We start from the raw sequence: 22736 nt of genomic DNA, 5'->3' as shown, positions 1-22736 counted from the left end.
TCTTTCTTTTGCATTTATTTGTACTATCGCTTGAATTAAGGTATGTCTTTTGACTGTTAACCTGATTTGTACTTGATTCAGATAAAGCTGGGAAGGTTGATATATAATGCAGCTCATCAATGTGCCCTATATAAATGCATCTAGGATTTTGAGTCAAACTTGTTGCTTCAACCAAGGTCATTTCTGTAAAATTTGGATTAGATTCAATGATATGAATCCGTAAATTCATAGAATCTGCTACTGCTCGTATAATAATATGATCTGCCCATGTTCCTGGCTGAGACATGTTGGATATATATTGCGACCAAGATGAATCTAACACACTTTCAATAAATCGTTCTGGATTATCTCTCATGTACTGAATACCTGCAGATCTAATTTCCAAGTGGTGATGTGAATCACCATATAACTGATGTGATACTGATTTAAAGAAACAATCCCCTCCTCCACCTACATCCAATTGATTTAAACCATACCTAAGAAGTCTATAGTTGAGCAAGAAATTCGACCTGTCATTTGTTGTTGCTTGAGACAAAGTGCTAACATCTGTCACTGGACCAGGGTTTAATTCAACATCTCCAGATAGTAAAATATTTTTTCCTGACTCATTGTATACAGCCACTGTTGATTTCTTAATCTTGGTAAAATAACTGCTGTAAAAACAGTCTAGCCTTTGAATATACCTCATGTTCCACTGCTTATAATTTGAAGCAATGTTGTGCAAAACAGACGAGACAGGAAATGACTTCGTGAACAATTTTTTGTGCTTTTTCCTTAGTTTTCTGCATTTCATTAAACGCAAAAGTTTTGTCAGTGAAATCCTAGATGGCTCCCTATCTCTGGATCTGCGACCCATCATTCGTAAAGGCTGTCGAAAATTTCTATATTGTCGACGTAAATCAGGTTTCCTGAAGAGGTTTACCTTGGCTGGCCCATCAGTTACACTCACTTCACTAAAAGATGAATTTCGCTTATCGTGTGAATCACAACCAATAATCTTAACTGTATTTTCATAGTCAGAATCAGAGACAGTTCTCTCGAACCCCTGTTTACAAAACGATTCGAATTGCTGAAGCAAAGACGTTTGTTTAGCTTGTGAATGATCAGATGCTGCGCCCCGAAAGGCGATTTTTCTTTCCACAGGGAAGTTCTTAGTTCCCAAGAGGGAATTGCTTGTGTCTCGAAAGACATGTTTACTTCCCATAAGGGAGTTATTTGTGTCCAAATGGACATTGTTTGTTCCCAAAAGGGAATTATTTTCATCTTGAGAAATTAGACTCACAACGAAATGCCATACACGGAGCAACAGAAGCTGCTGTTGGGCTACACGAGTCAGTCTGCCATCACGGTTGCCAAACAAACACTTTGATTCAGGAATCGCTACTTTGTTTGAAAACTTGCAGAAATCGTCAAAAATCCTAGACGAAGTTTTAGCAGCAAACAACGGAAACAATGTTCGAGAGCTCTGTCTTGTTCCTAGAGTTAAATAGTACAAAACCATCGCTAATATATGACAACTTACCTCAGAATCCACCGCCGCCCAGAAACAGATCGGAAAATGTTGCTACGACGTTCACCATGTGCTCATGTGATATGCGAAGAAATATCGACTGTGAAATCTCAACCTCGTTCTCAGGACCATTATCAAACGCTTGTCATAAACATACTTCGAACATGTCAATAAACCATCGACTAAGGAGTCGGCGTCCTATCGGCATTACTTCGGCTTTCCGAACTACGCAAACATACTTCGGACATGTCAATAAACCATCGACTGAGGAGTCCGCGTCCCATCGGCATTACTTCGACTTTCCGAATTACGTACTCACTCACTTCCTTACAACACGCTGACAATACGGTTTAGCTTCTATGAAGCTGAAACCATAAAAACAAACAAACAAACAAACATAAACAACAACAAAACAAACTTGTGTTGCAGAGAGTAGCTGGGACTGCAGGTAACACCTCATTTGACATTGGGAGTTTCACAATTGCTAGAACTTTCAGTGATTAAATTGTTGTAAAGCCTGACTAGATGCACTCTAATATTTAAAATATTTTGGATGCATTAAATTCAAATGCCTAGGAACAAACAGTTCAACTACCTTCCTGTGAAGAGGTGGGCAATTCACTTGTCAAGTCATCAGAGGTGGACCCAGTTGTCAAACATTAATTGCCAGATACTGAATAGGTAAGGTAAGGTTTGGTAAGACTTTATTTAATGAGGGTAACATTCAACAGTAATAAAACTGATAACGTAATGGTTAAAAAAAGGAACAAAACAAAACAAACTAATAGCAATAGTTGTAACAATATTAATAGTAATTAAAATAGTGTACAAGCCTTCGTTTATTGCAAAATAAGATTACAAAATGTGGTTATACACAGATTTTAAAATTTACATGAATAATTGTGTAGGGATTTGATTGTTTAAATTTATTTAACAAAGGGAACGCTTAAAGTTTTGGATACTAGTACTCTGTTTGTCCACACTTAGTTTGCTCCATTCCTTTGTTGCTCTCACCGCAAATGTTCGACGACCTTCTTTCTCTTACACTAAGGGCAACTAAGTTAAAATTACAGAAACAGGTTGATCTATTGTGTGTCAGAGTAAATCATTTACATATTCAGGGGTATTGCCATTCAGCCTTTTGTAAGTTAAAGTGCATCGATCTACATATGCTTCAGCAGAAAAGGAACCCACTTGAGGGAGTTAAATAAGCTGAGAGACGGTGTTGTTCTTTTGGCATCAAGAATTTAGTTGCATGTTTTTTGAAGATGCAGGACTTTAAAATGATTTTCTTTACTGCGAGAAGTCCAAATCATACTACCGTAAAGCATTACAGGTTTAATGATCATAGAGTAGTATATGTCTTGTTGACTGCATTTTAAATATGGACTTATGTGATGAAGAAATCCAATAAGTTTGGCCAACTTTTTACATAACCCCTCAATTTGGTGATTAAATGAAAGATCATGATCTAACATTACCCCTAAAAGTTTGAAATGAGTTACATGTTCAATGTTTCTTCCATTTAAGTTAACATCTATTGTGGTAGAGGTGACGAGGTTCCACAAGCATTTCCCTGTTACCAGCATGGATTTGGTTTTCAGAGAGTTAATAGACATCTTGTTTTGTGCTGACCACTCATCTCAACGTATGAGATCTTGATTTGAAGCCCGTGTCAGATGAGGGACATTTTCCCAGCTAGTGGTTTTTGATAAAGTTGTATCATCAGCATAAACGTCTAGTGTTGAATCACTTATATTTATAGGCATGTCGTTCACAAACAATAGGAAGAGAATAGGTCCTAAGATCGATCCTTAAGGCACTCCTTGTGACAACTGTTTACTGGTGGAACAGCAGCCATTAATACGCACATTTTGTTACCTTCCAGTAAGATATGACCCGAACCACTTGTTTCTCCTTAGGTTCCTAAATTTTCTCAGTCCTCTTCCTAAAAAAGTCCAGAGTTCCTACTGAAAAAATTCCGCAAAAAAAAGACAAAATATCCACACAAGATTTCTTTTCTATGGCGTAAGTGCTCTTCCCCTGAATCCGCGGACTTTATTTTGAAACTGTGATTCAACCTTCCCGCGCGTAACATAATTTCCGGTAAAAATGCACTTCCGGTTCGCTCTTACAAACAATCCTTTTAGAAAAATCCTTAACACCACTTGAATGATAAATCACTGGCCCCATAAATAGATAGCTTCTTAAGTAAAAGCTCACGATGTATCACATTGAAGGCCTTTCTAAAGTTGACAAAAGCTAAGCCAGTGACCATATCATTATCCATATCAACGGAGCAGTTCATCAGTTAATTTAATCATTGCCATTTCAGTAGAATGATTTGGTCAAAAAGCTGACTGAAGGTTGTATAGCAAATCGTAGCTATGTAGGTATTTCCAAAGGGATGTTGCAACGTGTTGTTCAAGTATCTGTAAAAGAAATTGGTCAGTAGTTGCTTATGTCTTCACAAGAGCCATTTCTGAACGAGGAAGTGACCTGAGTGGTTTTCCATGTTGATGGAAAGGAGCCAGTAGATATGGAAAGATTCATAAGGCGACAAAGGGGGTTGGTTAGAACAGAAGCTGCTATCTTAGAAACCTTCACACTGAGGCCGTCACATCCAATCACTTTACTGAAGGGATCTTGTTAATGAGATCAAGCACCTGTGCCTCAGTAATAGGTGGTATTTTAAAGGAGTGGTTTCCTGACTTTGACTTTACAAATTCATGGAGAGCCACATCATCAAGATCTAAATCTGCAATCTGCAGGTATGCTTGCTGACTCTGGGCTTCTGAAAGACATGGGGAACTTTGCCTTTTCCCCAGCTGGCCAACCTATGTGCGTTTATGGCGATCCAGCTTATCCCCTCCGGATTCATCTTCAGGCGCCATATCGCCAGGGATGTCTAACCCAACAAATGGAAGATTATAACAAAGCACTGAGTGCAGTACGAGTGTCTGTGGAATTGCTTTTCAGGGACATAATTAATTCCTTTAAGTTTTTAGACTACAAGAAAAATTTAAAGATAGGTCTAAGCAGTGTAGGAAAAATGTATATTTTATGTGCTTTACTGCAAAATGCCATAACTTGTTTATATGGTAATCAGACGTCTGAGTTTTTCGACCTGGAGCCCCCTACTCTAGAGGAGTATTTCCAGTAATCAGATTTAAAAGCAAACAAAATAAACATTGAAAACATTTATTCTTCAAAGTATGTATACTTGTGAACATGGGGCTTCCAATTTATATAATTAGTCCAAGATACAATCTTTAAAAGTTCTGAAATACATGGAAACATTAAGCTTAAATCTTATACAAAAACAAGATATGTTCTAAATAAAAACATTTTGATAGCTGATTAGTTATCTAGTGGCTTTTGCACAACAGTCAAAAGTGCGGTATTCAGCTCCACCTTCTTCTGAATTGCGTTTCTTGGTCTCTTTAAGGCTCTCCATCGCTTTTTTCCGGATATCTTCCGTAGTCTCGTTGTCCTTGAGTTGCTGTTTCAATGCTGATTCAGCCTTTGCTTGTATGGCATCTTCTCTCTCGACTAACTCCTCGATCAGGGATTCCTTTTCCATTAACTCTTCCACAGAAATCCCACTTGCCTTCTCTTCCTCGCTCATCTTTTTGCTGAACTTTTTTTGGAGAAGGTTCCTCTGCTCTCGTACAGCTTTTTTAACCTTCAGTTGGAATTTTGGAGAGTGGATTTCATTCAGATGATCGACTATCGATTCCCAAGGCAGTCCATGAGCAGGACTTCCTTTCTTTGCTCCAAAAACATTTCTTGCTGGCATATCTCTCAGAAAAAGCACAGCATGTTCCTCGCTCCACTCCATTGGCCTACAGTGAAACAATGGAATAGATAAGAATGAAGAATCAGAGCAGCTAAAAACCATGGCCAAGTAATTTCACTTACTTGGATTTTTGCACTTGATCATCAGATGCCACCATAGTCAGTCTGAGTCTACAGCTGTCCTTTTAAAATGCAATGAATAAAATAAGTTTTATGCCAAAAGCTATTCAAGTAAATTACGAGGTGTTCCCTTAAGTTGTGAAAACTAAAAGGCCAGAAGAAAAACGATTATAGGCAGACAAAAGCCTCGTATCTACTCACGTTTTCTACACACCGTGAAAACAAGCCTTTTGAGGTCAGTGCCGAGCCTAGACTACTTTGCGCCAAATGTACGACCTCAAACGGAAGTAAAACTTCACTTCCAGGCACCATCTCCGTCCTGAAAAGTCTCTTTGCCAAAGGTCCTTGATATTTCCCACACACGTTTGCTCTCTTTGTTGTTTTTTATGCTTGAAGGTTTAAATCCAAGGAAGGCTTATTGTCCAACAATGGAAACAGCAGGCAGTTGATTCATAGATGAACCATCTCAGTTGAGGAAAAGAACAGGGTACCATAAGTAACTGGAGAGTCTGGTTATATAGAAATTGGAATTATATAATCTTGCAAACTTGCTACTGGAAAGCAACATGATTTAGAGCTGAGATGGAAGGATGCACTTCTCACTGTCAACTCCCCTTTATTAATAAACATCCTTAAATTCAAAGGGATAATGTTTACAAAATTAATGCAGCCAATCAGTTTGTTTTATTTTGTTTTGTTTTGGTTTTTTTTGTCGACTGCAATAAAAGTATTATGATGATAAAATAGTAACTTGACGTTGGTATTCAATAAGCATTATGCTAAAATCAGTTGAAATATTTCTCACATTACCTTAAAAAAGGATCTAAATGTAAAACTGTGGAACATGAATGGTGGCATTGGTGCTTAGAAAGATTAAATTATGAAAAAAAAACAACAGATATATCATACTGTCAAGATCAACCAAGAAATCAGACTTTTTAATCCCATTTTTCAGATGAGAATACAATTTGGTACCTAACCTGTTTGCCAAATTCATCAATAGAAAGTCCTTTTAATCGCAAATAATATTTTTTTGTCTGATCGTTAGGCACCTTTGCCTCACCATTTTGTGTCTACTTTGAATTTCTTACAATTGTACAATTACTTGTGATGACCTATTTCAATTGCCTCAATTGAGTTTATCCACCCAATGGGCTACCTAATTGTGGTCTTTAGATCTTGTGATCTTAAGCTTACACGAGTACCTCAACATGTGGCACTTTCCTTTCCTGGACCACATTAATGTCATACCATAAAAGAGTGGTTTAATTTCATTCCTGTTCATAGGCTACCCAGCATGAACAATGTTTTTGGTACATGCAAAAACAAAGCTTTCTATGTGGCCATCATACAGTAGCTTTTGCCAAAGACCTAGAAACGACCTGACAGTAGGAAGGTATGAAGATGTAATAAAAATCATGAAGACTACAATTTGTGCTTCATCTTCCAGTAAGACTCAGGATAAAAGTCTTGAAATGCTAAATTGGTTGACAATTTCTTATATAAACAAAAGACTCCTGGTGCATTGTATTTTAAATGATAAAGTCTTATATCCCCCTTTTAATTTGAAGTTAGGCAACAGATCATCAGGCAAGGGGAGGGTTACAGATTGAAATCCCCAGGGTGAAGTACAAAGTGGGAAAGGAATCAGCACAATACGGAGGCCCAGTAATCTGGAATTTTATTACTAGGTTGGTAAATTTTAATGCACACGTTCAAAAAGACAGTTTTAAAAACACTTTACATAGGCTCTCACAAAACATAAATGGCTTCTCGTTGGAAGCACCCATGATAGCTTTGAGAGACTGAGCTTTTGTATATTATTAAGTATTATTATACTGTACATAAATTTATAGATTAGTTTGTAACTTTTATTTGTCAATGAACCTCATTTTATTGACTTGTACTGAATGTAAATACCATCGGGTGATTTTACAAATTATTTTGTGTTATTTCACATTTTATTAGTTAATGGTAGGTGCAAATCAGCCTTATGGCTGCCACTTTGGTAACGTGCATCACTAAATAAAATGATTGATTGATTGATGTCAGTGATCAGTTATATCACTAGCTAAATGTTGCTTACGAGGATATGCCAAGGTCATATTTGATCAAACAACTGAGGTCAGATCTCAATAAAGTTACTCATATTGAGAGTGTACCTGGCATTTATCCAGGAGCACAATATAATTTTGAAGAATTGCCAAATATGATTTGGCAACCAATCCTGACCATAATAATAGTCCTTTGAGGTATAATAGTCCTTATTTTTTAAATAAAGATTAGGAAATGGTTTTGGCATAGAATGTCTTGAAATACTTTGAAAGTCGATTTCTGTTCAAGTCCTGTTTGAATGTTCATGTCAGGCAGGGAAATCGGACGCTTCGGACAAAGTACGTTTTCATAATTTTGATTTTACTTGTCAAGTTTGTTATACGGAATATTAAGTTAAATAAATTAAAGGCTTTACTTTCCATCAAAAGCACTTTATTTAACCTGATTCTAATAATGAAGTTAATGAGTATGGTTGGTTACAGCATTTGGAATAGTATATAGCCTACAACATTGCAATCAATTTAATCACAGTACTGTTGTAATGTTTGACTTTAAATATGCTTGACGCTTGAATGCTTTAAATGAGATTTGACTCTGTTATTCAAACCCCTTAAAAATTTTAAATGGTCTTAAGTAATCAATCAGTTAAATGTAGGTCTCAGATATTCCTCTGCCATAGTTATGTTACAGTAAAACTTTCAATAAGGGCACAAACTGATTCGTGATCTGTAAAATTTGTTTCTAGTATGTGTAACTTTTTTGTGTTGAATATTGGTAAATATGAGATCAATTAAAGTTTTATTATTTGTAGTGCAACATGTCTCCAACGAGTCTTACTAATATGCGAGCCAGCGAGTCACGATGCGAGCCATGCGAGTCATGCGAGCCACGGTTTTAACGTAAGAAAAAACATGCGAGCCATGCGAGCCAAGGTGCGAGCCACGGTTTTTACGTAAGAAAAACCATGCGAGTCATGCGAGCCACAATTTAAACGTAAGAAAAAATTACATAACGCTGTATATTAAATGATACATGACGCGAGTGACACTAGCGACATGTAGCGACGGTTTTAATTTCATAGATGATTCTAAAACGTGATGTAACTGTATTTATCTCGTGCTATTTATTTGGTTAATTATTTATTTTAAGATCTGTTATATTATGTTTTGAAAGGAGAGAAAATGTCGAAGAAAAATGCCTTCGAAGATGCGTCTTGGTAGTAAAACGATTTATCAATGTTCAGATAACATCAGTACTGTAAAGATTACATAACACTATCGAAGTCACGCATTCTTTGTAGTCTTTAGAGACAGAGATGTTTTTGTTGTTCAGTTGTTGTTTTTTGTTGTTATTATTGTTGGTGCTGCTGCTCACAATTTCCCTACAATATGGAAAATTACAGTATAATACAGATTTTTTGGAACCGCCGATTTCATAATACCTTCTGTTATTTGAGCAATCTTTATGTCCAATTAACAAAACAGAGGCAAACAAAGAAAGGAGAAATTTACCCCATCCAGATATTTCTGGAACCATTTTTTGTTTGTCTGGGAGGTTCAAGAAATCGGGAATCCATGGTATAACCCGAACTGACTTACTCTCTTGACTGTTTTGATTTTCTAGGTTTATTTTACTTAGCTGGTTACTAACAATTGCAAGGTGAGAGTCTTGCTTTGCAGAGTTGAAATATCTCGTTTGAAAAGTTAATAGTAGATAGGCATAAAAAGATCCCTTCGCAAATGCAACAGGTGCCATTTTACTGAGATGTTTTTGAACATGTAAACTGACAAATGATCAGCCCACCGTCCGTGATGATGTTTTTGAGAGCGGCGGCTGATATTTTAGTTAAATAAGTCAAGTTTTCAAGTCTATTTCTTTCTTTTGCTGTTCAGTCAAAGGTGTTTCGATTAACAGTGTCATTCCAGTTTTATATGGGCAAATAAACGAATTCCTCGGCAATTTTCCCATGCACTGCAAACGAGGGCAAAAGAAGAATGTTCTTTTAATCCAGGACTTCTGTATTGTCCTGTAAGGGCCTTCTGTTGTGGCTTGGATATTACCCTCTGATACTTCTTTTTTACAGGTGGCGCATTTAGCGTCCTTTTTAGATGTTCTTTTGTTTATCGTATATTGTTGCTCATCCTCTGAAGGACAAGTCACTTTAGGCAGTGGGACGTTTTCTGGGAATGCCTCAATTATTTGTTTCCACTGTTGCTCAGTGAATTTTGACTGGTACATAATCGGCTGCTCTTTATCAAAGTTGAACAAATTGTGGAAAATCCACATCAGGTGGTGACATTCCTTTTTGCACCAGACAGATGAGCAGATGGCAGATTCCTTTCTGATGCAAATCTCTTCGAGATCAAGCACTTTGAACGTGAATTCGGTCATAAAGGAATCACAATGAAGTAGGTCCATGTGAACTCCTTCAACCTTGTCGTGGAATAATTTCTTTTGGTTTTTGGTCACGTGCCCATCTTTCACTTTCTTAACTTGTTTACTTTTTTGTTTTGTTTGATTTTTTTTGTCCGCCCTGTGAGTGTCTTTTGTGTTGATTTTAAACTGCTGCTGTGCATTTTCGACGTCGTCAGTTTCCAATGCAAAGTCATCATCAATTATAACCTCTGCCTTCTCTGCGATTTGTTGAATTGCGTCGGCCGACGCTTCCCTCGCTCTGGCCATACTAAGGGATTGCTTATCAGAGCGGTCTGCCGCGGAAGGGCCACGACCTACTGTCTTTAGGCCAAGGGATTGTCTCTTGTTTTCTGCACCCTCCAAAACAGCGCTTGCGCATTCCGCGGTTACCACGTCCAGCAGACTTTTCCTATATCCGGACGCGTGCAAAGATTTTGCATTTGCCACCTCCGCAGAGGATGCTTCGCTCGATGACTGTGTGCGGCACCATTTTTGCCAACGCGCTTTTCTTCGCCACCACCATGCCTTAAAAGAATTCATTTTTTTTTACATTTGTTGATTTTTTTTCAATAAGTTTTACAAGTCGTTTTTCCGCATCTAGATAGATAGTTTATTATCAAGAACCTTGCAGCCACAGGCTGAATTACGTTTGATTTACAAAAACAATATATACTACAAAAAAATACATGGCTAAGAAGAACTGATTAAAAAGACAAAAATATATAATTAAGAGGAAACCAATATTACATCATTGCCTTATGGACATAGTGATGGATAAAACTATTTCGAGTACGAATGGTGTGGAGGCGCCGTGTAGTAAAAGAGTGCTGACTCCTTAAATTGACTTCGCACTCATTCTTGGGAGGTAGTAAGCTATAGAGCTTGTGCGAGGGATTAGACAGGATGGAATTAAAAAGCTTATCACATAAGAACTCGCGGCGGTTGTGTAAGGGAACTAGACCAGTCAAAAGAAGTGCCTCATTGTACGAACAATCTGGATAGATAATACGTAAAGCTCGCCTTTGACATCTCTCAAGGTCTACTGAAAGGTATTGCGGGAGGCTATGATGATAAACAGGGCATGCATATTCAGTGACAGGCCTAATACAAGTCAAATAGAAGAGCAAAAGTTCCTCCGACTTGACCTGTGCACGCTTAAGCTGACGCAAAAAATACAGGCGCTTGTTTACTTTCTTTACAACTTCGGATACGTGATTATTCCACGTAAGATCGCAAGATATCTGCAAACCTAAGATCTTTGCTTGCTCTACACACTCTAAGTCCTGATCATTAACCTTAATTGGATCAAAGTTCTTTCTAGAGTGACTGAATGTTATGCGCAGTTCCTTGCACTTGGTTTCATTTAATTGGAACTTGTCAGCAGAAGCTTGCGTCGCGAGTTCGTCAACCGCTTGTTGGACTTTGCTGACCTCAGACTTCATGACTGTTTCAGAAATAGTGGAGTCATCGACATATTTCCACATGTCTGTACCCGGGATGATGAGGTCGTTTATCATAATAGTAAATAACCAGGGGCCAAGTTTTGTGCCCTGTGGGACCCCTGATGGGATGGCCCCCCACTCCGAGTAACAGTCCTGACTAAGTTTAACACGCTGTCGGCGACAGGACAGAAAGTCCACTATCCAGTTAATTATTCCGCTTGGAAGATCGTATGAAATGAGCTTCTGAACTAGGATCTGATGGTCAATAAGGTCAAACGCCTTGCGGAAGTCAAAGAGGATGGTTCTGACAGTTGCACCGTTCCCATCCGTAGCACTAAGCCATGAGTGGACCATGCTTATTAGTGCTTGTGTCGTACTGGAACCTGGCACAGTCCCAAACTGCCGTACATCCACTTTCGCCAAAACAACAGGCTTGAGGAAACTCTCCACGACGAAATCTTCAGCAACCTTAGAAAGCACGGGAGTTAGGGATATTGGACGTAGATGTTTGTTTACATCGTGTATTGGATTTTGCTTTGGTACTGGAGTGATGTTAGCGTCCTTCCAAGACTGAGGCAACCGTGCTTCCTTAAACGAACAGTTAAGGATATCAGTCACAGGCAGTGCTAGTAAATCTGCATTCTCTTTAAGAAGCCAACCGGGGATTCCGTCCGGACCGGTTGCCTTAGTTGGGTTTAAGGCGGATAGCTTCTTTAAAACAGAGAATTCTGATACCTGGAAAGCACTCTCCTGGTCAGAGTTGGTTGAGGTGTTAGGTGAAAGGGGGGTGAAGACGCGCATAGGAGCCAAGAACGCCTGGTTGATGGTGTTAGCAATGTCTATCGTGCTTGGAGGCGAACCTCTCTGACCACAAACAATATGTTGGTAGAGGGTAGCTGGATTAACGCCTCTAGAAGCTGCGTCTGACGTACCACTGAGCTTCTTTACCTCACGCCACCAAACTGCGGGTTTACAGTCCTTCAGATGTTCAACCTTGGAATTATAGAACTTTGCACGGCATGCTTTCCTCTCACGATTAACGCGATTTCGTAGGGTGCGGTACTGCTCCTGGTCGCCTTGAGCGAGGGCCTTTTGGCGGCTGTGAATGAGACCCTTCAATTGTTGATTGACCCAGGGCGGCTCGTTGGTTTGTACCGACTTAGACTTCAGGGGGGAGGAGAATGTCCATTCCGGTCTTGACTATGGTCTCCAGCATTTCCACTTTGCCCTTGCAAGAATCTTTACTATCGATAAGTGTCTTAACGTCCACATTTCCAAGATACGTGCGCATAGCCATACGCGTTGTAGGCCGTAAGTCCCTCGATTTCACGATAAGTTTAGTTCTTGGTTGTTGGGAACGCACGAGCGGCTGAACTTCCACAGAGAAATGATCGGACAAACCGAGAGCAGGGCGCTGGATCGGAGGGGCATAGAACTCCTTCACATTTGTTAACACCGGATCTAAGGTATTTCTGCCGCGAGTTGGAAAGGTAACGATTTGCTTCAAATTAAAGCCGTTACTAAGGCGCGAAGATTTTTTTAACAGAGTTTTATTGAAGTCACCAAGTAAAATTATCCCGCAACCAGGAAAGCGAGCCTCAACCAAAGATAAACAGTTATACAAATAATCCAGCATAGGCGAATCCGCGGCGCTCGGAGAATGATAAACAACTCCAACAATAATGCTGGTAATGCCCCTTGGGAGACGCGAAGGCCGTATTTGAGTCCAAACAACTTCAAACTTCCTATCCATAATGTCCTCAATGATCTTGAATTGGATAGACTCTTTAATGTACAGACACACTCCCCCATGCACTGCTTCAGTTCGATCTCGGCGGATCACGTTATAGCCAGAAATAGCGATAATATTATTGTCAATGTGGTCTTTGAGCCAAGTCTCTGTTATGCATACAAGGTCGAAATCTGCATAATGGACGACTTCACGGACTTCATCAATTTTCGGCGCCAGTGACATGACGTTGGAGAGAAAGAACGACGGCATGAATAGCTTTGATGACTTTGCAGGTTCAGCTTTAGATGGTGTAGGTGGAATACTGCCTGCAAAGAGGTAGGAGAATTATACGCATCCATCATTATTGATTTGAATTCCTTTTTACTTTTTTGGTCCCCAAAATAAACGGAATTACGGTTGATGTCTTGTTTGAAATGGAAAAAGTCTGAAATGGTCTTGTCTTTTACGTCTTCCCCCTTTACCAAGCAGAGACCACGCCACAAAGCACCACCTTCATCACCGACGTATGATTTTGGATCTAATCCCCGTCCTAAGACGTCTTCATTATCTACATTATATTGGCCAGCCACTTTTGGGAGAACATTGTTAACGGCCGCATCAAAAGACTGCACCATTTTTTTTACGTTATCTGAATTTTCACCTGGTTTGGCTGCAAACATACTGACTAATTTGACATTGCGTCTCAAGATGGGGTCGTAAGTGATCATCTCAATTTCTGTGTAGTGTTGCGCGCGGCTTTCACAGCCATCGAGGCTTACTGGTTCGTCAACAATGCCAAGAGTAATGAGTGCACCTAATTGCACCTTATGCTCAGACGAAAGAATGACATAATCGTCGCCAACACACATAATTAAGTTTTCATCTAATTTCCTGGCAAGAAAATCGTCCTTAAGCAATTGAACAGCTTCTATCTCCGATCCTCCAGGTCTCTTTTTCTTGTTAATGGTACTCTGTATATACTGAAGATGTTTTTTGTTGCTGTATCTTAAAGCTATCTCGTTCACCTCGTCTACTTCTTTACCACTAAGTAAGGCCTCGCGTACAACGTCCAACTGTAGTTGACCTGCTGATTTAGTAGGTTTTATACGGAGAATGTTTTCTACTTCCTCTTTAGACGGCTTATCTTCTTCTTGCTTTGGAGAGCAATCGTGTTCCTGTAAGTAGATTACTGTCATTTTTTTGTGGCACCGGTCGTTTTCGACATATTTTCTTGCTGAACAATGCTTTTTAATGGATTCACTGTGACAGTGAACGCAACGTTTTGATCGATTAAAATCGACTTTGTTTGGAGACTTATGAATTTTTAAATATGCGCACTTCTTGTCTGCGCATTCTAGCGAACCGAGACACAATTGAAGCGTCCTTCTACCACCCTTGCAAAATCCCGCTCTTTTGCATGGTTGTGCTCTACCCCACTTCCAGTTGTCTACAACCACTGACAAAGGGTCCGCATCATTGTATTGCACTTCATACTTTACTGGACCTTGAGGAGCCAGAGGAACCTTCTTCACCTGAACTGGCTTGAGTTTGTCAATTTCGTCTTGGTTGGCATACAGTCTACGTCCCTTTCTTGAAACGCTGATGTCCCCATTGCTGTCGCTATCTCTACCAATAAATGCAAAAGGTCGTTAACGCTTCAGGAAGAAAACTGCTTAAGAAGCATAGACTTTTGATAAAACACCACGGCTATTTTCATATCGTATCATAATAACCCTAACCCTAACACATCTGCATGCCGCCATCTAGTCTACCCCTCCCAAACAACAAAAGAGACGTTTATTTTCATGTGCACTTGTAATGATCTCGAGGGAATTTCCCTGTTTTTACTCCCTTGACGTTTATAACTAATTAGTTTTTTGTATTCCATTCTGTGCACATTTTTATCAAAACAGAAAACCATTCACCTAAACCCAACACTCTATTACATCAATAAAAGAATGATTACGTACTCTTCATCAAATAGCTTCTGCTTTGGGTCTTTTAACTGCTGGTAGACGTGGCTTTTGAGGCGTGTTGTCATTGGAACTTAGTCCACTTACACTGGCGATTAATTCTTCGATGCTGTCATCCTGTTCTATTAAAAAAAAATTAAGGTCGATTTCTGCCGCTCTCTCCAACAGCGGCTGGTAATCGAGCCTAAAAGAACCTACAACAATGACTTTTTACAAATGATATCTACACAACATTCTTTGGTTCAGATATATTTTTGTGTGTCTAAAAATTCTGCAATCTTAGCGGACAAATATACGCATTGACGTTGATTTCTAAATTTCCTTTCCATGCACGGCTTCAAGCTACTAATAAAAGCAGAGTTACTTATTTCAATAATTAACCATAACGGGAAAAGAGGATTTTTTTTCTTGGATAAGAAACTCAAAAAACGATCAATTGTGATCATTACGTGATACTGGTCAGCTATCAATTAATTGTAACATGGATGTCCACAGAGGTGCCTACAGTAATGGTGCTTGCTACTCTATTATTTTTGAAGGTATGGGGATGGCCGTACGGACCAACAGACGGACGTAGGAACAGTCACGTGACAACCAAATTTTTTAGATCGATGGGTTGCCTAATTTTCTTAAACATTGACCAGTGTTCTTCGGCGCGCAGGATTGTGCAAATAGGTTCTGGGTAAGAGGGTGCAACGTAAATTAGTGATCACCTAGGCGATGTAGGAATCAAGGAGGAAGAATATTGGGACAGTCGTTTTGTCCTGTGTTCAGTTTCGTCAGTCAGTATACAATCACTTACTGATGAAATACGCTGTCTTTTCCGGGTGGGTTGTTTAAGGGGCGAATCGACCTCCATGCCATCGTCGGAGCTTATTTCAACCACACTCTGATCACTAATATTAATATTAATTTCCTGCTTGCTCTTCTAAATTAAAAAAATGCAAGGCCTGTATAGGTAAAGTGTTGAAGTTCTGTATCTTCTAGTTAAAAACGCGAATAAATTCCTCCTACATACCTTTAATGACTTGTCTTTTGGAGTTTCCTTTTCTTCAATTATTTCAAGATCCGATCCATAAGAGGATGTGTCATCGGATATTTTTCGTCCTCTCCATAAACTCGTCCCGGGGTTGTATTCTTCTGTGGATTCCCACCATTCCATCTCTTGATTTTTTCGTCCTTTGGGTGTCTGAAATTAGACACAACAGAATGAGTTTCTTAGTGTATCTACCGCTAATGACGTTTATTTTATCTCCGCCTCGCCTCTTCCCACTTCCACCAAAAAAAAAAGGCAGAACCAAAACGATTACGTGGTTAGAACTAGATGAGTCACCCCGTTAAAATTGTACCTTTGTTGTCGTTGTCCTTTTAGCTTTGAAAGTTTTACCGGAGGATGTTTTAATTTCTTGAGCACTTTGTTCCTCTTTGATTTTAGGGGAAAAACTACGAGTACGTGGCTCAGAATTTCCCTTGGAAGATCTCGCCGCCGTTGCATAGTTTGATGCCTGAAACAAATGTGAGAAGGTTGAGTAAGTCAGCAATACTGTGACGTCCTGAATATAACCCAGGGACCAAAAAACTGTATGAAATTTAAACAGATCTTAGCGAGTTAGTTGCAATGTTAGCCTGACTGATTGATTATTTGTTTGTCAGAAATTGCGTATCACAGGTCAAATATGAACATGTGCCCAAGTTGTGAAACGAACCCAGGCACATCTGTTTACATTATGTATAGCACATGGAAGTAACCAATCCCACCCTTTGCTTGAGCTTCAATGGGACGTAGAGCGTTTGAGTGGAAATAACTCGCAAATATGGCTCACAATCATTGCTGTGTAAATTACTGTACGAACGACAAACGAAACGAAAGTGGTCAGAATTTGTCGTTTTTCAACTTTCCTAAAAATTCTTCACAGAGATTGAAGTGGATTGCCGCGATAAAGCGAGATGAAGGGACGCTTTTTCAGGTGAGTGTCGAGTCGTGACTACGGCAAGCTGTCAAACGCACGTGTGCACTTTTGATATATATGTTCGGGAAGTTTTTCGATTTAAGACTCAGTTAGTTCCCGTCTTCTTACACGTGAATTGCGTACTCGATTCATATCCAGAGGAACTATAGACTCATTACTTTAGGTTTTGGTCGATTTTGGCCGAAACTGTCAAACGCACATGGCACCGGTTTGTTTGTTTTCATTGACTCGAATATGATTATTAATATTCCATGAGATTCTCCCTTGTTATCAGCGATTTAATTCAGAGTGTTAAACTCGTTTCCTAGATCAAGAAAGGCTCTACTCTAGTGTGTTCTGCTCACTTCAAGCCAAGCGATATGTTTAAAACTATAACAGGGCTTATACGTCTGAAACCAGGAATTGTGCCTTCGCAGTTTCAATGGACAAAGTCCAGCCAAGACCGCCCACAAAATAAACTACAAGAGTTAAAAACTATGGCAGAACAGCAAGAACAAGAGGAGCGACGACAATCTTTTGTCGATTCATTCCAGCAGGATGTCAAAATGGAGGAAGGGGAGACTGGATCAGGAGGCCAGGGAGCCAGTGCTAGTGATGAGCAAATGGAAGAAATAACTACGGACGAACCGGAAAACGAAAACATAGAACCCGCCGAATTGAGTGCAGTGGAACAAATTGAAATCCTTAAAGCACAAATCAGTGATTTAGAGCAACAGGTGGAAGATCTAAAAGGGACCAGGTTTGGAGCTGAAAACATTTCCAAAGATTCTGAATTGCTGACATTTTACACAGGCTTTGTATCAAAGGAACGATTTGATAGCTTTTGTAGCTGGGTTGAACCTTATGCTAAAACCATGATAAAATGGTCCCAGATTCAGCGTGAACAAGGCAAAGAAAACTACAAGCGGAGGTGCAGCAGTGGCAATTTTGCATTGTCACTCTATGACCAACTGTTTTTATTTATGATCAGACTAAGGTTGGGATTGCTGGAGACAGACTTAGGAGTAAGATTCAATATTAGCACAAGTACTGTCAGCAGAATCATTTTAACTTGGGCAAATTTTCTGTATACAATGCTTGGCCAAGTGCCAATTTGGTCCACAACTGCTCAGATAAAAAATAGTATGCCTCAGTGCTTCAAAACCACATACCCTAAAACAAGGGTTATCCTAGACTTCACTGAGATCAAAGTCCAAAGGCCTAGCTCTAAGGTTCTGAACTCAGAATTTTACTCTGCATACAAGTCGCATACCACCCTTAAATGCCTCGTGGGAATAGCTCCTCATGGTGCAGTAACATTTGTAAGTTCTTTATATCAGGGAAGTATATCAGACAAAGAGATAACAAGGCGTAGTGGAATTTTGTCACTTATCGAAGAAGGAAATGAGGTCATGGCAGATAAGGGTTTTCTGATTCAAGATTTATTACAACCCCTAAAAGCTACATTGACAATCCCTCCTTTCCTGTCTAAGACAAAGTCTTTGCAGTTCACCTCAAAAGAAGTAACAGAAACACAACAAATTGCCCGCCTCCGTATTCACGTCAAGCGAGCAATCAGACGAATCAAAGAATACCAAATTTTTTAAAAAGTTTTGCCACTTTCGTTGGCTGGTTCAGTAAACCAAATATGGACAATTTGCTGCCTTCTTACAAACTTTAGAGGGCCACTATATTGAAACTATAACTTGCCTGTTAGTATTGTGTAGTTCCATTACATTTCCTTACCCCCCCCCATTAGGCTTAGTCAGATTTTTTCATACAGATTTTTTTAACTATGCTTCACAAAGCAGGCTATGCCCCCACTTTTTTTAACAGTTCAGGGAGGAGGTATTCAAAATAAAATTTGTCTAATTTCATCTTCATCTCTGAACAAAATTCTGCATCAAACCTCACTCTTTCTAAATGAAAGTCAGATTTACAATAAACATAAAAATCTACCCATTCACAACCTGTCAACATCATCTGTCCCATGATCTGGTACTAATAGCTATGTGTTTTTCGAAGTTTATAAACCCCATTTACACATTTCAGATATTTCAGCTGCGAGATATAATCCGTAATAGGGCACTTGATTTCCAGCAGCCCCAGGGATTGTTTTCAGAGGGATCATAGACCCTTCGATCTGGAGAGGCAGCCAGATGTGGACATGATGGGTTGATAACAATCCCGGCAGGGAAAACATTGCAATCTCCACTGTCAGCATATGCAGACGCTGCCTCTTCTTCTGTATTAATACCATGCTTCATGGCTGCAGTTTGCACAGTCTTCTTTAGTTGCCTTGCTGCCAGTGATTCAAAGTCAGCCCTTCGGGCACAAACATCTTTAAATTTACTCAAAGATAGCCTCTGTGCCCTCAGATCATGCCACTTCTGAGTGTCAGACTGCTCCCTTGTTTCTTCCTCATATAAACAGGATTTTGCTTGTGAGACACTAAGCCCTTCAGCAAAGTTAAGTTCTGCCAAAGTAGGCACAAATGTATAATTGCTTTTAAGCAATGGTACACCAAAAGGCGGTGGCTCCTGTGGCCCCTCAACATTAATGTGAATTTTTGGATCATTGGTTGTGTTCTAACGTTGTTGGTATGATATTACTGAGCCATGAGCTACTCTCCCTAGTTTACTATTCACATAGTCCAAACTGTCAGTTTCTGGAACAATACTGTTTACTTGCATGTCTTCATATTGTTTGAATATGTCTCTCATAGAATCAATGATTTTGGGTAAACCAAAATGTTCCGGAATCGGATTATACAGAGTGGACCGTACTCCATCTAACCTGCGTATTTTCTTTTTTTGTGTTGCATCATTGCTCGGTGGTTTCACTTGCTGCACCAGCACCTCTTGCACCTCGCGGGGATTGATTCCTGCTGTCCTTTGAGGAACGTGCCATGTTTGTGGTAGACTTGTTTTTGACATGGCAGGAGGTACACTTTTTAAGCCCAGTTTTCTATAATGCTCAAGGAGGTAAACCAGCCCTATTGCATGGTTACAGAGCCCTGCACCTGCTTCACAGTTGCAGACCTTCCAACCCCCATCACATGCAAATCTGGAGGTTTTAAAAACAAAAGCCTAGAGAAACCTGGAGATTAGGACCTCAAACCTGGAGACTTCAAAAATATGCGTCAAATAAAAACAACGACGACAGATTATTTGTTTCAGAGTATTCCTTACCTTCTCAGTGTTCTCTGTTGTAGTCTTTCGCTGCCTTTTTTGCAGAGCTGAGAAGATTCTCATCAGGGTTGAACTTAAAACACGGTGAGGTTTCCTCTGGGTACTGCAACTTCATTGCCAGTAAATTCGATAGAGTTCCCTCCAGTTTAAGGGAGGACCGACTATCTGTTTTGTTCTTGCGAACCATGCTGAACAGCCTCTCCTCCCCTGCATTACTGTGTGGCAAAAGTACAACCAGCTCTGCCACCTTCTGAAGATGGCAAAATCTTTTTGCTGAGGATTCAGGAATTACCATTTGTGACATGTACCACCAGAGAATGTCTACTCTGTAATGGAAAATTTCCTGATCATTAACTAATCCATCAACAACTTTAGCTTCCTTCCAAGCAATCACACCAATGTCTTCATCTGTTAGAGACTGATAATCACGAAATTCATCATACATCTCATCAATGTTAACAGTGTTCAAGGCTGATTTGAACCTGGATAGAAAGTATTCTACACTCTCCCATTTTGCCTGACTACGTTTCTGAACGTTGATCCATCTTGCATGCTTCAGCAGCTCATCAGTAATAGGAAACTTGCTCAAAACATATTGGAAGGCTGCCTTGAAATATTCATGTGCTGCTGTTAAGAAACGAGTGTAGGCTGTTTGAGATATTTCCCCTTGATTAAGTAGCCTCTGTAGTGTAAACTTTGTCGTCCCTCCTAAGTGAATTTCTGCAAGGGGTATATAAATTGTTGGATCTTGCAAATTAATTTCATTAAGTGGTTTCTTCATGACCTCCACCTTGATAACACGATTTCCAAGAGTATTTGCAAGTTTTATGACAGAGTCATAAACTATGTGAATGGATGGCTCGTCTGACTGCAAAAGTTTGTTAAAATTTGTAAACAGTGGGATGGAAGCATTGTGAAAAAACAGGGAAACTTCTGTGAGTGGATTTTCAAAGGCTTTCTGTAACCTCTTGAATCTCGCATCACCAGCATCTTCACTCAAAAAGTATGACTTCAATCCAGTATACTTTTCAAGTGTGCGTTGAACGCAGCGTTCTAAAGAAAGCCACCTGGTAGAAGAATGCTTCAGTATCTTACCATACTCCTGGTTACAAAACTGCATGTACTCAAGTAGGATCCCTTTCCGTTTTGTGCTTTTATCAAACCAGTAATACTGATCAATAAGAAGCTCTTCTGCACTGATTCCTATAATCTTTGCAAATTCGTCATGAGCTCTACTTGCTGCAATGTGCGCCAAATGGCAAGGACATCCCAATACATAGGTCTCTGGATTTTTTACTTTGAAGTGGGATGCCAAAGAATTGTGAGCACCCACCATTGAATTAGTGTTATCTACTGAAAGGCTGACAACCTGATTCCATGGTATTTCATCAGTCTCTAACTTTTCCTGGACAACACCAAAAAGAGTTTCTGCTTTTGACGCATCCCTGCCACTTGTCACACACATATGATAAAAATGAGATGTAACAGTTTTGGCTCTTTCTACATCGAAAATTCTTACGGTTGCTGGATTCATCTTTTCAACATCTGTATCACTCGACCCATCAATTCCAATACTGAATGGATGTTTCTGACAGTGCTGTACAACATATCTGTGACAATGTGGTCCCAGAGCCTTATTGATGATAGCCATAGTCTTTGTTCTTGCACATCCATACTGCTTAGCAATTTCACTGTCTGGAAATACTGCCCTAAACAATGGCCCAAGGTGATCTGAAGTTGCAAGTGGGAGGTTATGCTGGATCAGAAAATTTGTTGTTAGGACTTCTGCTCTGGTAACTGCACTTTGTATAACACTACCGCCTGAACCAAACATGCCCGCTACTGATGGCTGATTTTTCGCTGCTTTCGTCGATAACTTGTGAGATTCTGTATTACAATGATCTTTCACGTCTTTTAGACCCTGGTGGTCACAGCGTATTGTCTTGAGACAAGGCACACAATAAAAAGAATGCTTGTCGTTTCTTACTGCTTTCACGGGATATAAATTGCTCCACTCAACCTTAAATGTCGTACGATACTTAGCTGCTCCAAGGGTAGCTGGTTTCCTTTTCTTCGCGGTAGATGGCTGAGGTTCCGAAGTATCAGAGTCATTTTGAGAACTTGTTTCACTCTCGTGTGCTGGACGACGAGTAGCCATTTTGAAATTTGTGTTCGATGGTTAAGCTTTCCCAGAAACCTTAGCGCACCGATGTTTCATTAGAATGAGGCTGGCATTGGGCTCATTCTTCGGCCGTGTCTTGGTGCGCCCGCGATCCTCTGGTAGCGGTGAGTAACCTGGGCGCAACAAGACACGACTGGAGACTGAGCCTAGCATTGGCGCCATTTCCCTCGCAAATTAGTTTTGATGCCTGATTCGGCTGTTATGAGCACAGATTTTTTTGCTATTCCTTCATACCTTCCGGAATTGTTTGGCAATTTTAAAACTTTCTGATTCACCGTGAGATTAAGGGGCAAAACCGTGAGACCGTGAGTTGACATCCCAAACCGTGAGTCTCACGGTCAAACCGTGAGGGTTGGAAGGTCTGCAGTT

General features: G+C 39.8%; 4 protein-coding genes and 1 pseudogene across 6 annotated transcripts in view; 1 reads left to right on the top strand and 4 right to left on the bottom strand.

The window, feature by feature from the left end:
- Window positions 1-1579, bottom strand: part of LOC149045078 (uncharacterized) — a 14374-nt gene extending 12795 nt beyond the window's left edge. The window contains exon 1 of the mRNA XM_089208323.1: window positions 1523-1579. The gene's annotated coding sequence lies outside the window, so the exon portion shown is untranslated. The remainder of the gene's footprint in view (window positions 1-1522) is intronic.
- Window positions 1-22734, bottom strand: part of LOC149045075 (uncharacterized) — a 61035-nt gene extending 38301 nt beyond the window's left edge. Inside the window, exons 1-2 of one of the 2 annotated variants that reach the window (XM_089208316.1) lie at window positions 20186-22734; window positions 20023-20060 (exon numbers count right to left, since the gene is read on the bottom strand). In XM_089208316.1, coding sequence (XP_089064442.1) covers window positions 20190-22343 — 2154 coding nt within the window. In that variant the 5' untranslated portion in view covers window positions 22344-22734 and the 3' untranslated portion in view covers window positions 20023-20060; window positions 20186-20189. Of the gene's footprint in view, window positions 1-20022; window positions 20061-20185 lie in introns of those variants that run through there. The other variant, XM_089208317.1, reaches the window with a different exon arrangement.
- LOC113666950 (uncharacterized) lies at window positions 4875-5351 on the bottom strand. Its single transcript, XM_089205839.1, has one exon. It carries the CDS (start codon window positions 5349-5351, stop codon window positions 4875-4877), a length of 477 nt encoding a protein of 158 aa, XP_089061965.1.
- On the bottom strand, window positions 13235-16544 carry LOC149045077 (uncharacterized; annotated as a pseudogene). The gene is made up of 5 exons (XR_016187304.1): window positions 16395-16544; window positions 16064-16234; window positions 15848-15973; window positions 15043-15162; window positions 13235-14698 (listed from the first exon to the last, which is right to left on the bottom strand). The product of XR_016187304.1 is annotated as an uncharacterized LOC149045077 (transcript).
- Window positions 16860-18601, top strand: LOC149045076 (uncharacterized). Its single transcript, XM_089205837.1, has 2 exons — window positions 16860-17012; window positions 17324-18601. The coding sequence occupies exons 1-2, from the start codon at window positions 16860-16862 to the stop codon at window positions 18599-18601; spliced, it is 1431 nt and encodes a 476-aa protein (XP_089061963.1).
- Window positions 22735-22736: the final 2 nt, after the last annotated feature.

The sequence above is a fragment of the Pocillopora damicornis genome, chromosome 5, assembly GCF_964200805.1.
Source record: "Pocillopora damicornis chromosome 5, jaPocDami1.2, whole genome shotgun sequence".
Classification (NCBI taxonomy): Eukaryota; Metazoa; Cnidaria; class Anthozoa; order Scleractinia; family Pocilloporidae; genus Pocillopora; species Pocillopora damicornis.
This window is presented reverse-complemented; position numbering and strand designations above follow the sequence as displayed.

What these genes read in the sequence shown, in the direction of transcription:
- LOC113666950 (XM_089205839.1), bottom strand. Translation starts at nt 5,351, where the DNA reads ATGGAGTGGAGCGAGGAACATGCTGTGCTTTTTCTGAGAGATATGCCA.
- LOC149045076 (XM_089205837.1), top strand. Translation starts at nt 16,860, where the DNA reads ATGGCTCACAATCATTGCTGTGTAAATTACTGTACGAACGACAAACGA. An exon ending in ATGAAGGGACGCTTTTTCAG is followed by an intron (nt 17,013 to 17,323) that starts GTGAGTGTCGAG and finishes CTCGTTTCCTAG; the next exon opens with ATCAAGAAAGGCTCTACTCT.